We start from the raw sequence: 16,028 nt of genomic DNA, 5'->3' as shown, positions 1-16,028 counted from the left end.
ACCAATCATAAAACTTTCTTCAAATACATTAGAAGCAGGAAACCAGCCAGGGAGGCAGTGGGGCCCTTGGACGACCAAGGGGTAAAAGGAGTACTGAAGGATGATGGGGAAATGGCTGAGAAGCTAAATGCATTTTTTGCCTCCGTCTTCACTGTGGAAGGTGAGAAGTGCTTGCCCACTCCAGAACCGCTGAGTTTGGGAGGGGTGTTGAAAGACCTGAGTCAGATTGAGGTGACGAGAGAGGAGGTCCTAAAACTGATAGACAACTTCAAAACTGATAAATCACCAGGCCCGGATGGCATACATCTGAGAGTTCTGAAAGAACTCAAATGTGAACTTGTGGATCTCCTGACAAAAATATGTAATCTTTCATCAAAATCTGCCTCCATTCCTGAGGACTGGAAGGTAGCTAATATCACTCCCATCTTTAAAAAGGGTTCCAGAGGAGATCCGGGAAATTACAGGCCAGTCAGTCTAACGTCAATACCAGGTAAGTTGGTGGAAACTGTTATTAAGGAAAGAATTAGTCGGCACATTGATGAACAAAAACTACTAAAGCAGATTCAGCATGGGTTCTGTGAGGAAAGATCTTGTCTCACTAACCTGTTAGTGTTCTTTGAGGGGATGAACAAACATGTGGACAAGGGGGACACAATAGATGTTGTTTACCTTGACTTCTAGAAAGCTTTTGATAAAGTTCCTCATCAAAGGCTCCTAAGTAAGCTCAAAAATCATGGGATAAAAGGACAAGTCCTTTTATGGATCAAAAACTGGCTAATTAATAGAAAACAGAGAGTGAGTATAAATGGGCAGTTCTCCCAGTGGAGGGGGGTAAGCAGTGGGGTACCACAGGGATCAGTACTTGGTCCACTGCTTTTTAACTTGTTCATTAATGATTTGGAGTTGGGAGTAAGCAGTGAAGTGGCTAAATCTGCGGATGATACGAAGTTGTTCAGGGTGGTGAAAACCAGTGAGGATTGTGAGGCACTCCAAAGGGATCTGTCAAAGATGGGCGAGTGGGCGTCAACATGGCAAATGGGGTTCAATGTGGCCAAGTGCAAGGTGATGCACATTGGAGCCAAAAATCCTAAATATAAATACACATTGATGGGGTCTGAACTGGCAGAGACAGATCAAGAGAGAGATCTTGGAGTTGTAGTAGATAACTCACTGAAAATGTCGAGACAGTGTGTGACTGCAATAAAGAAGGCCAATGCTATGCTGGGGATTATTAGGAAGGGTATTGAAAACAGATCAGCCAATATAATAATGCCCCTATATAAATCAATGGTGAGACCTCATTTGGAATACTGTGTGCAGTTCTGGGCACCACACCTTAAAAAGGATATTATAGCTTTGGAAAAAGTGCAGAAAAGGGCAACTCGAATGATAAAAGGGTTGGAACACTTTCCCTATGAGGAAAGGTTAAAGCGCTTAGGGCTCTTTAGCTTGGAGAAACGACGACTGAGGGGTGACATGATTGAGGTTTATAAGATTATGCATGGGAAAGAGCAGGTAGAGAAAGAGGTACTTTTCTCCCTTTCTCACAATACAAGAACCCGTGGGCACTCCATGAAATTGCTGAGCGGTCGGGTTAGAACGGATAAAAGGAAGTACTTCTTCACCCAAAGAGTGATTAACACATGGAATTCACTGCCACAGGAGGTGGTGGCGGCTACAAGCATGGACGGCTTCAAGAGTGAACTGGATAAACATAAGGAGAAGAGGTCCATCAGTGGCTATTAGCCACAAGGTACAGATAGGAACTCTGGGGCAAGTGATGCTCTGTATTCTTGGTGCTGGGGGGGGGCAACACTGGGAGGGCTTCTGGTGTCCTGGCCCCACTGCTGGGCCTCCTGAGGGTCCCTGGTATTTCTGGCCACTGTGTGACCCGGAGTGTTGGACTGGATGGGCCACTGGCCTGATCCAACATTGGCGTGTCTTGTGTTCTACCTTCTCTGAGCATAGATGTTGCTCCCTGGTGCTCCTGGCACATGAAGCCAGCACTGAAAAATCTTTTTGAGCTTTGCTCTAGTTTCTCTGATTTGAACCTGCACATGCTCTATCCCCACCACGGTGGCCGCACGCCTTCCGTCTGTTCCAGGGTGTGCCCCCCCTCCGTCTGCCATCACCCTACTGCTTGCAGAAGGTATCGGGGACCTTTGCTCTTCTTCCCACTCCGAGGTGTGAGGGCAAGGAAGACCAGCGGCCACTCACTGCCCTCACTTTCCCAGCCGAGCCGGTAAGGACGGATCTAAGGGGGCCAGGAGACTTAGCACAATCTTTGGGTTAGCGCAGGTGACTTAAGGTGCCTGCTGAAGGAGGAGGTTTGTGCTTCTGGAATGTACAGAAATCTAGGCGCCGAGAAGGCAACTGCACGCCTCTTTCTCGTCTCCCAGCTGGAGACTAGGGGAGGGGGACGAGATCTCTTTTGGATGGAAGGCATCAACTGGGCCACATTTCCTCAGTTTGGAGGGAAGAGGGAAGGCAGCAAGACCTCCCTTAACCTGTTCTCTGTGACAGAAAAAGTAGCCCTACCCAGGGACATGTGGGAAGGGAAAGAAGAAAAATACTAGCAGTGAAACTAAAAGTGGGGAAAACTCCTTTAGGAGTCCTTGGATCGCCTTAACAACCTCACTGCCCCCCCCCCCCCGCATGCTGGTCTGGGAAACTGGGCTGCCCTTTCCGTTGGAGGAAGAAGGACTCGTGTCTTGTGACGCGGAAAAGGTACTTTCTTGGATGTTGAACTTGTCCTGTAGACATGGTGTGGGGGGGATATATCAACCAAAATTGATATGTACTCAGAATGTTCGTAAGAAAAACTGAATTAGATTTAGATGAAGGTCAAGTTTAAATTGGTGGAAGGAACATTAACAATTTAAGATATGCAGATATCACCACATTATTGGCAGAAAACAATGAAGACTTGAAAAGACTCCTGATGAAGCAGGATTACAGCCGAAAATCAAGAAGACAAAAGTAATGACTACTGGGCAATTACGCAACTTTAAGGCTGACGATGACGAAACTGAGATTGTTCAAGATCTCTCATTCCTCGGCTCCATCATCAACCCAAAGGGAGACTCTGCACCCGAGAAACCGGGAGGCTGAGGCTGGGAAGAGGCTAGAAAATATCCCTAAGAGTCAGGATGTGTCGCTGGCGACTAAGATCAAGCTAATTCATGCCGTAGTATTTCTTCTTATAACGTCTGGGTGTAAAAGTTGAACAATGCAGAAAGCTGGCAGGATGAAATTAGATTCCTTTGAAAGGTGGTGCTGGAGGAAAGGTTTACGAATACTGTGGACCACCAAAAAGACAAAAAAGTGGGCTTTAAACCAAATCAAGGCTGACCTCTCCATAAAAGTTGAAATGACTAAAATGAGGCTATCATACTTTGGTCACATCATGAGAAGTCAAGACTCACTGGAAAAGGCATCAATGCTAGGAAAAGTGGAAGGCAGCTGGAGAAGAGGAAGGCCCGACGGGAGACGGACGGACTCCCTCCAGGAAGCCAGAGAGGATATTAAATTCATAGGGCAGCCGTAAGTCGGAAGCAGCTTGATGGCACTTAACACACACACACACACACTCTCACACTCCGAATGTGGAACACGGCAGACAAGTCTGGAGTGACTCTAATCAGAGGAACAGAGCACAGAAGAATGTTTTGTGAGAGGCGAGGGCACTGTGGCATCTTTGTGCCATGAGGAAACACCTCCTGCGCATCCGGGGCCCTCCAGGTCATCGCCTTTTAGACTGTCTGAAATGCTACTAAGGTGCTTTCCCAGGAGTAAGGAGTCAAGGACTGCCCCACTCCTGGACCTCCAGAGAATGTGACCATACCGTAGGTTGCTCTTGCTTCTACCGATTCACCAAGCTCATTCCACCATGTTTACTTCAGAGGGAAAATTCACAGTGGTCATAGATTATCTGTGTTTCACCAGTTTCCAGTTAAGTGTTATAAAATTTAATAAAAAGTTTATTGCAAACAACACATAATTATTTTCTTAGTGCCGAGAATTCACTTACTGCAAGTAGTTCTTCTCTTTGCTTCAAAACGTCTTTGACTTCCATTAATTGAAATTGCAATATACTATGAGCATGTTTTTCTCTTTCAAAATCCTACAAAACAAATATTTTACAATTATCACTAAAGTAATTTTGTATAGAATATTCCATAACTGACTGACCACAGGGAAATTAAAACATATATTCGCAATTCAAAAACAGTATCATTCTCTCTCAGTTCAATGAATGGAGATACCTGGCCAAATTAAAATGAGCCACAGGAAAAGAAAGCAGATACCCCTTGATGTTTCCCATCAACAGTCACTACCTGGGAATCAGACCCAGGGCTAGGGCAGCCATGGTGGTCTGGAGCAGCAGAACAAAGTCTGAGTCCAGTCGGGGGAACCTTGGAGACCAAGAAAGTTTTATTCAAGGTGTAAACATCCGTGTGCATGCACACTTCTTCAGATACAATGAAATGGAAATTACCAGTCTGTACAGATAGGTAGAGGATGAGCAATAAATTAGCATACAGAATAAGAAGAAGAGATTGGGTTTATACCCCAAGGCCCTTCACTACCCAAAGGTGTCTCAGAGCGGCTTACAGACTCCTTTCCCTCCCCATCCCCACAACAGACAGACACCCTGTGAGGTAGGCGGGGCTGAGAGAGCTCTTGACAGAACCTGCTCTTTTTCAAGGACAGCTCTTATCAGAACTACGGCTTGCCCAAGGCCATCCAGCAGGTGCAAGTGGAGGAGGAGTGGGGAATTAAACCCGGTTCTCCCAGATTAGAGTCCACGCACTTAACCACTACACCAAACTGGCTCTGAAGACATCATAATGAAGATGTTTAACAGATTCAAGGACCAAAAAAAGACCAACCTTAGTTTATATGGTTACCATTTGTTTGGGTTTAATTCCGGGAAAAACAAAGTAAAGGAAATAAATATGTCAAAATTGGCGATTGATTATGTATCCTTAATTGTGGAATGCTGAGAGTAATTAACTGACACCCTATGATTAGCTTAATGGATGGAGTGTATGGTAACTATATAAACGAAGCTTGTTATTCCTGTTTGGTCTCTGGATATGTTAAACATCTTCATTATGCTGTATGCTAATTTACTGCTCCCCCTCTCCCTGCAGCATGGACCAATGCAATCATAGAAATCTCCTATGGGGAAAAATGGCTGATACATCTCTTGATAAGAGACTGCTCTTCCTTATTTGCAGATTATACACCGCTACTTCATGCAAAATTAGATGCTCTACATCTGGAAGACTGCCCCCCAAAATTTCCACCAATAAAGGGGTCAAACAGGGTTGCGTGCTTGCACTCCTTCTTTTTAACTTTTTTTGAGAGACCTTGCACCTTTTTTGACTCAGGTGGATGGACATTGCCCAAAACTACGTTCCATTCATGTACCCATTCTGTTAGATGGTGATGATGCGGTTTTGTTTTCCTGTTCCCGGGTTGTTGTTGAATAGCAGTCAGAACTACTGTAACATCAATCAGTTAGAACCGAACTATGAGAAATCTAAAGTTTTAGTTTTCTCCAAATCCAGAAAGCAATTTACCTGGCGGGCAGGTGATTGTGATCTTGAACGTAAAAAACTCCATGTACTTAAGAGAGGCCTTCGCTTTCAAGCCACTGCCTCTTGGGCCCGTCAGTGAAGAGTGACAATTAACAACTCCAAGGTGACTATCAATGCACTCCCACGTTTATATTTTTCTGATCGAGGGAATCAATATGTGCTGGCTGCGCTAAAAATCTTTAATCAGAAAATAAGGCCCCAATTACCTTATGGTGTCCCTATATGGATTGACGCAGTAAACAAGTCAACAGAACAGGTACATTTGTCCTTCTTATGGAAGACACTGTGCCTCACATGTGGCCCTATGTCTGGAATGTGGTCAAAACCTTATGGCCACTAGGGTGTGGCTTATGACCCTTTAAATATTGGCTTCAGCTGCCTTCCAGTTACAATTACGAGCTTTTAATGGAATCTGAGTTTTCATCTTGGCTAGCTACCATAGAGAGTAAACTGGGAACTCTGACTATCCCCCTCGAATCTCTCCTTCTTTCAGTATCGGAGGCATTTCAAAAAATAAGGAACAGATTATTGGAGGTAGAGCTAGCCAATCTGCATAATGCAGCCAATAAGACCTCCTCTCAGCCATGGGATGCTTCCCACTGTAGGACGTCTCCCTAGTTATCTCTACGAACTACAGACTCCAAAAATTCATAGATTTTTTTCTCTTTCTAAGCTTAATGTTTTACCTTCAACGATTTTAACTGGAAGATTTCAGGGTATACCCCTTAATAATAGACATTGGCCTTGTTTAAATGGAACTATTGAGACAGTGCCTCATGTGTTGTTAAAAGGTAAAGGTAAAGGTTCCCTTGCTCGAAAGCCAGTCGAATCCGACTCTAGGGTTGCGGTGCTCATCTCCGTTTCAAAGCCGAAGAGCCAGTGCTGTCCGAAGACGTTTCCGTGGTCATGTGGCCGGCATGACGAGTGTCCTCATTATAATAATATCAGACAAAGTATTTTATCTCCAATTTTATCCAACATTATGGATTTTCCTGATACATATAAATTAACAACACTGATGACAATATAACTGATTCAGTGGCAAAGTTTTTATACATTGTTCTTATACGAAGTAATATACTGTAATTTTGGGACATCAATTAGTGATTCATTTTATGTTTCACTCTTTTATGTATTTGTTTAATGTTCTCCCTTTTATAATGCCAATAAAGGTAAACTAACTAACTAACTAACTATAAGTATGGACTGGTAATTTCCACTTCACTGTATCGAAAGAGGTGAGTGTACACATGAAAGCTTATACCTTGAATACAACTTTGTTGGTCGTAAAAGTGCCACTAGACTAGGGGTCTGCATTTGGCATAAACCAAAAGAAATAAATACCAGAAAAATACCTTATTGGTATTTTTCAGGTATTTATTAAGCCAAATACTGGTTCTGGTTCGACCTTCTGGGGCAACAAAAAACAACTCTGTACCATCCTCTATATGACAGCCCTTCAAGTACTTGAAGATGGTTATCAAATCACCTCTCAGTCATCTCCACTCCAGGCTAAACATAACCAGCTCTCCTTCAGCCTTTCCTCACAGGACTTGATCTCCAGATCTCTCACCATCTTTGTTGCCGTCCTCTTGACATGTCCCAGCTTGTCTATACCCTTCTTAAACTGTGGTGCCCAAAACTGAACACAGTACTCTAGGTGAGGTCTAACGAGAGCAGAGTAAAGCGATACCATCACTTCACGTGATCTGGACACTATACTTCTGTTGACATAGCCCAAAATTGCATTTGCCTTTTTAGCTACCGCATCACCGTGCTGACTCATGTTCAGTGTATGGTCTACTAAGACCCCCTAGATCCTTTTTGCACACACTACTGACAAGACAGAGGCTAGATGGCTTAGTTCTTGTGGCCCTTTCTTACATGCCCAGGGAAATGATGATCACCACTGTGGGGTCAGGAAGCAATTTTTCTCCAGGCCAGTCTGGCTGGAGAGCCTGGAGGGTTTTTTTTATCTTCTGGGTATGGAACAGCAGTCAAAGGGGGTGTGGGGGGAGGTATTTGTGAAATTCCTGCATTGTGCAGGGGGTTGGATTAGATGACCCTGGAGGTCCCTTCCAACTCTATGATTCTAAGACAAGTCTCCCTCATCATCTAATTATGCATTTGATTTTTCCTACCTAAATGCAGAACTTTGCATTTATCCCCATTGAAATTCATTTTGTTTCAGCCCAGTTTTACAACCTGTCAAGATCAGCCTGTATCCTGACTTTGTCTTTTACAGCATTTGCTACCCCTCCCAATTTAGTATCATTTGCAAATTTAATAAGCATTCCCTCTATTCCTTCATCCAAATCCTTTATAAAAATGTTGAACAAAACAGGTCCCCGGACAGATCCTTGAGGCACTCCACCTGTCACTCGTCTCCAAGAGGATGAGGTTATTAATGGTTATTAACAATCACTCTATGGGTGTGATGTGTTAACCAGTTACAGATCCACCTAACAGTCATAGGATCTAAACCACATTTTACCAATTTGTCAGCAAGAATAGTATGTGGAACCTTATCAAAGGCCTTACTGAAATCAAGATAAACTATGTCTACAGCATTCCCCTGATCCAGCAAGGTAGTAACTTTCTTAAAAAAAAAAAAAGAGATAAGGTCAGTCTGACATGGCTTGTTTTTGAGAAACCCATGCTGGCTCTTAGTAATTACAGCCGTACTTTCTAAATGCTCATGAACTGTCTGTTTGATGATTTGTTCTAAAACTTTCCCAGATATAGACGTCAAGCTGACGGGTCGGTAATTACCCGAGTCCTCCTTTCCCCCCTTCATGATTAATGTTTTGTGAAAAAGAGCATAATCGACAATGCACCCTTTTCCTAATTCAACACATAGTTCAAAATCTGGTGGGGGGTGGCATGTAAGCCCAAGGCTTAATCCACACCTGGTCACAAAGCTCTTCGGGCCAGTTACGTAAGGAAAGGCAGTAATATTTAAATAAACGAATTCAACCTACATGCATAAGCCATGTAGGAATCTGCTCTAAATTCATGCTGTATCTCTTTTTTTTTATAAAGGACTTAAAAAGACATATAACCTTATTAAAAAACTGGAATCTTCCTGGAAATATTGGCGTATAGTAGAAAGGCTTTAAAAAGTCTCACTTCTCTGACAAAAAAACCTACCTACAGTTTCCTATTATGACATCATTTGTTCATACTTACCTTGTTTTTCTCTTCATACTGTCTTCTGGATTCTGCAAGCTGTTCTTCCAGTTCTAACAATGCATCCTTTAAAGCATCTACTTGGTACATGAAATTTGTTTTCTCATTATCTAGCTGAGCATTTGAAACCATAGCCTTCTTATATTTCTCCTCAACTTCAGCTAGGGAATCCTATGGAAAGAAACACATGAGATTAAGCAGGGCTTGCAGTGTATTTACCAAGTCCAAATGCTATAAAGCAGTTGTTTCCTTGAACCTAACGGAAGTCCATGAAAAAGATTCATTTCAGTTGGGCCTAAAGAACATCTCTTGCCAATGTCAAAAGCTTAGATCCATAGTGATAGGATTCCCACTGGGTTTTTTTCCTTACCCAGCGATATTGCTTTCTGTAATAAGAGCTATTTTAGAAACTTCAAGGTGCCTTTTTGCATGCCGTTTTTCTTACAGTGTTCAATTTGAAGAGACCAGGAAACTAGAGAAAATTGTTTGTGCAAAGGAAACTGAGAGAGGGACACAAGTGAGAAACTGATCTAGCAGAGAGGAGAAGCAAAGGCAAATTATGATTCCGGAAGACAAGCTCTACAGAAAGGGTCTGGGGGTGTTCCAGTAGATTCCCAGAGCCTGGTTTGTCATGTAAGTGTGTTGGGAATGGTTACAAAAGTACTATTAAATACAACACCAGTTAGATTTTTTACTGATCGATATTCATTCTGAATCATGCCCACTCAAATTTCCTAAATCCAACCAGCATAAACTGTTCTATGTAAATTTATTGCACTAGATAATGCTAATTCCAACGTATAATATAATTTTGTTCACACTGCAAAGGACAGAATGTTTTATGGCAACAGATTATTGATGAATGTTTTCAATATTGTTAGCCTTGCCATATCCAGATCTGATTGTACTCAATATACTCACTGAATGAATAAAGTTTTAATATCCAAATAATAATGATATTTTATTGGCTGCAACATTTGTGGTCTCTATATCTTTTACTTCCTTCTATTTTCCTGGCTTCTCACTACTTCTTGCAAAAACAAATATATATATATGCATGCATGCATGCTTAGGTAGCAGCCGTTTGACGCCCTCTCTCTACTACTGGGTATGTAGGCAGCTTTGTGTGGGGGAAAAATAGGTATTTAAATTCCACAAATATGCCAAATAGCATACTTTTCAGTGTCAAGTTAGGGATGATTAATTTTCTGTATTCTGCACTGGTTTTGCACACAGTATGAAACTCGAGGGAGTTGACATGTATGTACAAGGCATAAACACTAAAGAAAAGAAACACCCATAGTGTTACAGTAACAAACAACAGTTTAAAACCACACGTCTCAAAAACAGTGGCATTAAATCAGCAAAAGATCCTTAGAATAAAATCACCTTACAGACTTTCCTGAACAGACAAGTGTTTTCCATTTGCAGCCAATTCCAGAGCAACCACTAAATTAGCCCAGGAACAGCCCACCTCTCTCACTGGGAAGAAACAGTGACGAGTAAAGAAGAACTGGTACAATGAATGAATCTAGATTCACACTGGGGTCCTAAGCTGTCAAGGGCTTTAAAGGACAAAATCAGCACCTTAAACTGCCTGCAGAAACATACTGCTGGGAAACTAGACATTTTAAGACAGGTGTAATATGATAAAAGTGTGTCTATTTCTTTTTCAGAATAGTATATTAGAATACTGAACAACACTGTGTATGCTGGCCTGGCTGAGCCTTCAGGTAAATGCAGAGAAACTGCAGCCCTCGTGGACCAGAAGCCTGAAGTTCTACAACACAGACAGTTCTTATTATTTATTTACTTATTTATTTATTTAAATTTATAACCCACCCTCCCCGCGAACGGGCTCAGGGCCGCGTACAGATGGGGCCAATGCCCAATACATAAAACATTAAAACTGCATTTTAAAAACATTCAATACACCATAAGTGCTCTCCACAATATCTAACAAGGGAACAGATGACATCATCAAGATGGTATCCTTAGTGGCCACAGCTCCACGCAGTACCACCATTTTAGCACTCACAGCGAGTTGGTAATAAATTTATTAATTAATAAGAACATAAGAGAAGCCAATCTTGTATCAGGCCAACAGCCCATCCAGTCCAACACTCTGTCACAGTGGCCAAAAAATACCAGGTGCCATCAGGAGGTCCAGCAGTGGGGCCAGGACTCTAGGAGCCCACACACTATTGACCCACCCCCAAGCACCAAGAATACAGAGCATCCCTCGCCCCAGCCTGAGAGCCCCTATCTATACCTTGTGGCTAAGAGTCACCAATGGACCTCTGCTCCATATGCTTATCTAATTCCCTCTTGAAGCTGTCCATGCTTGTAGCGGCCACCACCTCTTGTGGCAGTGAATTCCATTTGTTCATCACTCTCTGCGTGAAGAAGTACTTCCTTTTATCTGTTCTAACCCAACCGCTCAGCAATTTCATGGAGTGCCCACCAGTTCTTGTATTGTGAGAAAGGGAGAAAAGTACCTCTTTCTCTACCTGCTCTATCCTCTGCATAAGCTTATAAACCTCAATCGTGTCACCCCTCAGCCGTCATTTCTCCAAGCTGAAGAGCCCCAAGCGCTTTAACCTTTCCTCATAGGGAAATTGTTCCAACCCTTCTATCATTCTAGTTGCCCTTTTCTGCACTTTTTCCAAAGCTATAATATCCTTTTTAAGGTGTGGTGGCCAGAACTGCACACAGTATTCCAAATGAGGTCGCACCATTGATTTATACAGGGGCATTATGGTAATGGCTGATCTGTTTTCAATTCCCTTCCTAATAATCCCCAGCATAGCATTGGCCTTTTTTATTTGCAGCCACACACTGTCTCGACATTTCCAGTGAGTTATCTACTATGACTCCAAGATCTCTCTCTTGTCCAAGGTAAAATCGGGGAGTTGGAGTGTTTGGTGTTGGGGAGAAAAATAGACATTGTGGGTATTTCAGAAACTTGGTGGGATGAGGAAAATCAGTGCGATACGGTGATTCCCGGTTATATATTATATCGGAAGGATGGGGGGGGAGGGCTGGAGGTGGGGTGGCTCTGTATGTCAGAGAGGGTATACAGTCCAGAAAGATTGAGGGGTATGCTATTGGCAGCCAGTGCAGTCCAAGAGAATTGGATTCGCTTCTGGAAATTCTATGGGTGGGCCCAAAAGGAAACACTGGGGGATGAAGGCTTGTAGCCGGAAATTGCAGAGGGAGGTCACATTAAAACGCCGGGGAGTGAGGACACACCCCTGACGGCCCCTACAGTGACCGGTTTGGATGAGCAGTCCTGATGATTATAGCAAACCTCCAACTGTGAGGAAATATATAATTGCTTATAATCCAGACAGATTTCCTTAGCTCACTCTTAGCATGACCTAGCTAGATGTACTGCCTCATCTTTCCTGTTAATGGAAACTGGGCCCAGAAGGACACCCTGACTGATGGTATCAAAAGTTGCTGAGAGGTCCAGGAGAATGAACAGGGTCACGCTCAGACCTGAAACTAAACTGCAATGGATCCAACCAGACTGCTTCATCCAGGAATCCATGAAACTGCTCAGGCACCGGTTGTTCAATCACCTTGCTCAGGAGTGGCACGTTGGAGACTGGGCTGTGGTTATTCAACTCTCTGGGTCCAGAACAGGTTACTTTAGGACTGGATGCACCATTGTCTGTTTCCAGGCAGGGTTAGGGTTAGACCACCCCCATTCAGGAAGCCATTTACTATTTGTACTATTTGTACATTATCAACAAGTCCCTCTTGGAGGGACGGTTCCCTGAGGCACTCAAGGAGGCGATGGTCCGTCCTCTCCTGAAAAAACCAACTCTGGACCCGGCTGGATTGGCCAACTATCGACCGGTGTCCAATTTGCCCTATTTGGGCAAATTGATTGAGAGGGCGGTGGCGACACAGCTTCAGAGCTTTCTGGATGATGCTTCTGTCCTGGATCCATTCCAGTCCGGCTTCCGCCCAGGTCATGGGACGGAGACAGTGCTGGTTGCCCTGACTGATGACCTTCGGAGGCATCTGGATCGAGGAGGTGTGGCGGCACTGTTGTTAGATCTGTCAGCTGCGTTTGACACGGTCGACCACCAGTTGCTGACCCATCGCCTCGCCGACTTGGGGATACAGGGGATCGCTCTTCAATGGCTTGCCTCTTTTCTCCAAGGTCAGGAACAGAGGGTGGCGATAGGGGAACAGCAGCCCCGGAGGCACCCACTTGAATGTGGTGTGCCTCAGGGGGCAGTGCTTTCCCCAATGTTGTTTAGCATCTACATGCGCCCCTTCGCCCAGATTGCCAGGAGGTTTGGGCTGGGTTGCCATCAATATGCTGATGACACCCAGCTCTATCTGATGTTGGGCGGCCGGTCGGGCTCCGACCCAGAAGACCTGAACCGGGCACTACAGGCCGTGGCTGGGTGGCTCAGACTGAGCTGGCTGAAACTAAACCCAGCGAAGACGGAGGTCTTGTGCCTGAGTCGGAGCGGACCAGGGTTGGGGCTCTCTCTCCCGACCTTCGATGGGGCGCCATTGGTGCCAGCGTCGGAGGTTAGGAGTTTGGGAGTGCTCCTGGATCCCTCCTTAACTATGGAGGCCCAGGTGGCAGCCACTGCCAGATCGGCATTTTATCATCTTAGGCTGATTCGGCAGTTGGTTCCCTTCCTCGGCCGCGACCTGGCTACAGTGATCCATGCGACGGTCACCTCGAGGTTAGACTACTGTAACGCTCTCTACATGGGGCTGCCTTTGGGGCAGATCCGGAAACTGCAGCTAGTGCAGAATACGGCAGCCAGGCTGATGATGGGTCTCCCCAAGTGGGAGCACATCCAGCCTGGACTGAAAGCGCTGCACTGGCTGCCAATAGCATACCAAATCCGCTTCAAAGTGCTGGTACTTACCTTTAAAGCCCTACATGGCCAGGGTCTGACCTACCTGAGGGACCGCCTTTCCCCGTATATACCCCCAAGAGCACTTCTGTCCGGGGCACAACATCGCCTGGTGGTTCCAGGCCCCCGGGAGGCAAGGCTCGCCGCGACTAGGACCAGATCCTTTTCAGTGGCGGCCCCTACCTGGTGGAATGAGCTCCCAGAGGAGAACAGGGCCCTGTGGGACCTTATGCAGTTCCGCAGGGCCTGTAAGACGGAGCTCTTCCGCCAGGCTTTCACATAGGGGCCGCCACTACCACCGCCATCAATGTGGTGGATAACATCGGGGTTAAGGATGGCCCGGGAAGATCTGCCACTATTTCTGCGTGACTGATACCACTGGATTTACCTGGTTGGGATAGGCTATAGGATAACATCATCCCTGGAGAACTGTCTGTCTACCATCTGGCATGTATCCAGAGACCATCTTGTCTAATTGAGTACAATTGTTATTAATGTTTTTATTGCTTTTATCTGTTTTATATGGGCTTTGCCCCTTGTAAGCCGCCCTGAGCCCGCTCTGTGGGGAGGGCGGGGTATAAATCTCAATAAATAAATAAATAAATAAATAAATTTTCACTGAAACATCACCTTGCTTATATGGGCGTACTTCTGACCCCCCCCCCCTTCAACCATTATTTTTAGCTGCTATTCTGTTTCAGACACCAAGGCTGCGATCACACATACGCAATAATCCACTTTCAATGCACTTTCCAACTGGATTGTGAATGAGCAAAATCCAGTCTGAACGTGCATTGAAAGTGGATTATTGAGTGTGTGTGATCACAGCTGGAGAGCTCATACTTTTTTTTAAATACATTTTTAATTTTAAAATACATCACATATATCAAACACAACACATATATTGAAACTATAAATAAAGCATATAAAGCTGTGAAGTTAAAATGAATAAGCCCTGGTCGACCATCAAAACAAAAGGATCTGCTTATATTCATATCAAGTCCACATAATTCTCATCATTCGGTAAAATGTCATTTTCCATCAAATAATGAATAACAGGAGACCAGTGTTCCTTCTAAGCCTAGTGTAAGCTAGCTCACAGTTTTTCAGCCTCCAGCTCACACATTTTTGTCTTAGCTCAGGAAGGATGGCTCCAGAGCAAGCTAATTTATGCAGTAGTCAAACTGCTCACTCACAACTTTAATGCCATTAACTCACAAAGGCCCCGTTCATACGAGGCAGTTTGGGCCGGGAGCGGGACAGATCGGAAGCGCGGCAAACGGGAGCGATCCGACGTCAACATCTGCCTGGCGTTACGCTCCCGCCTCCGATCCGGCCCTTCCCCCGTTGATGTGTGGCAAAAATGAACCACCTACCTTAGGTGGTTCATCCGTTTGGGCCGCATCTTTCTGGCCGTGGGATTGGCGGCGCGTCTTGCCGCCGCCGCATCCCCGGCCCCCGGTCAAACTGCGCATCCCCTCCTACTCGCCTCTTTCTCCCCGGCATCTGATCGTGCCGGGGGGCAACGGCGCGCCACTAACGGGATCCGTGGGATCCCGCCAAGGCGTTTCTTTCTCCTCGTTTTTTCCCTGCCGTGTGGCAGGGACCAAAGTAGAACTTTTGCTCTCAACACTCCACAGCTTAGAGGGAACACAATTCAGTGTATGCTAGTTTCTGTTGATCTGATCTATTCAGTTGTGTATTATTATTCAGTTTACCTAAAATATAAAAGTCCCACAACTTTCGGAGCCATTAATCTATTGTCGGCATTTTCTTATCTTTCCATTTTGAGGCTAACAAAGCTCTAGCTGCCGAAATTAGAGTTGAGATCAATTGGTAGTGTTTTAATTTTCCAGATGGCATTTTCCAGTAATCTAATAGCAAAACCTCTGGCAGAAACGGAAGATCCATCCCTGTGATATTCCTGATGTGTAAGAGAATACTTCTCCAGAAGTCTTGTACTTGTTCACAAGTCCACCAACAGTGGAGAAAATCTGCTACACAGCCACATCACTTTGAACATCTTGGAGAATTCTTTTTGTTGATAGGATGCATTCTTGTAGGTGGTAAATACCATCTTGTCAATAACTTAATATATTGGTATTTAAGAGAATATATATTTGATTTGAAACATACTGCCTCCCATATACCTGGCCAACCCTCCTCTGAAATTTGTTGTTGACAGTCTATCTGCCAAAGCTGTTGGTAAGAATAAGCTTTCGGCATTTATAATCGTAACAGAATATCATATAATCTAGAAAGTAGACCAGATGTATGCTCAGGTATATTTTAAAGCAAAATTTCAAAGTCTGTGAGAGGCCTTGAGATTGACTCATTAACA

At 44.4% G+C, this 16,028-nt stretch overlaps 1 protein-coding gene across 1 annotated transcript in view; it reads right to left on the bottom strand.

Moving 5' to 3' along the window:
* Nucleotides 1–16,028, bottom strand: part of LOC107121181 — a 136,880-nt gene that overhangs the window by 21,616 nt on the left and 99,236 nt on the right. Inside the window, exons 12-13 of the mRNA XM_015424055.1 lie at nucleotides 8,796–8,966; nucleotides 4,031–4,123 (exon numbers count right to left, since the gene is read on the bottom strand). Of these exons, the coding sequence (XP_015279541.1) occupies nucleotides 4,031–4,123; nucleotides 8,796–8,966 (264 nt within the window). The remainder of the gene's footprint in view (nucleotides 1–4,030; nucleotides 4,124–8,795; nucleotides 8,967–16,028) is intronic.

The sequence above is a fragment of the Gekko japonicus genome, unplaced genomic scaffold, assembly GCF_001447785.1.
Source record: "Gekko japonicus isolate JY-2015 unplaced genomic scaffold, Gekko_japonicus_V1.1 scaffold623, whole genome shotgun sequence".
Classification (NCBI taxonomy): Eukaryota; Metazoa; Chordata; class Lepidosauria; order Squamata; family Gekkonidae; genus Gekko; species Gekko japonicus.
Note: the sequence above shows the minus strand (reverse complement) of the source record. Positions and strands in the feature narration are given on the sequence as shown.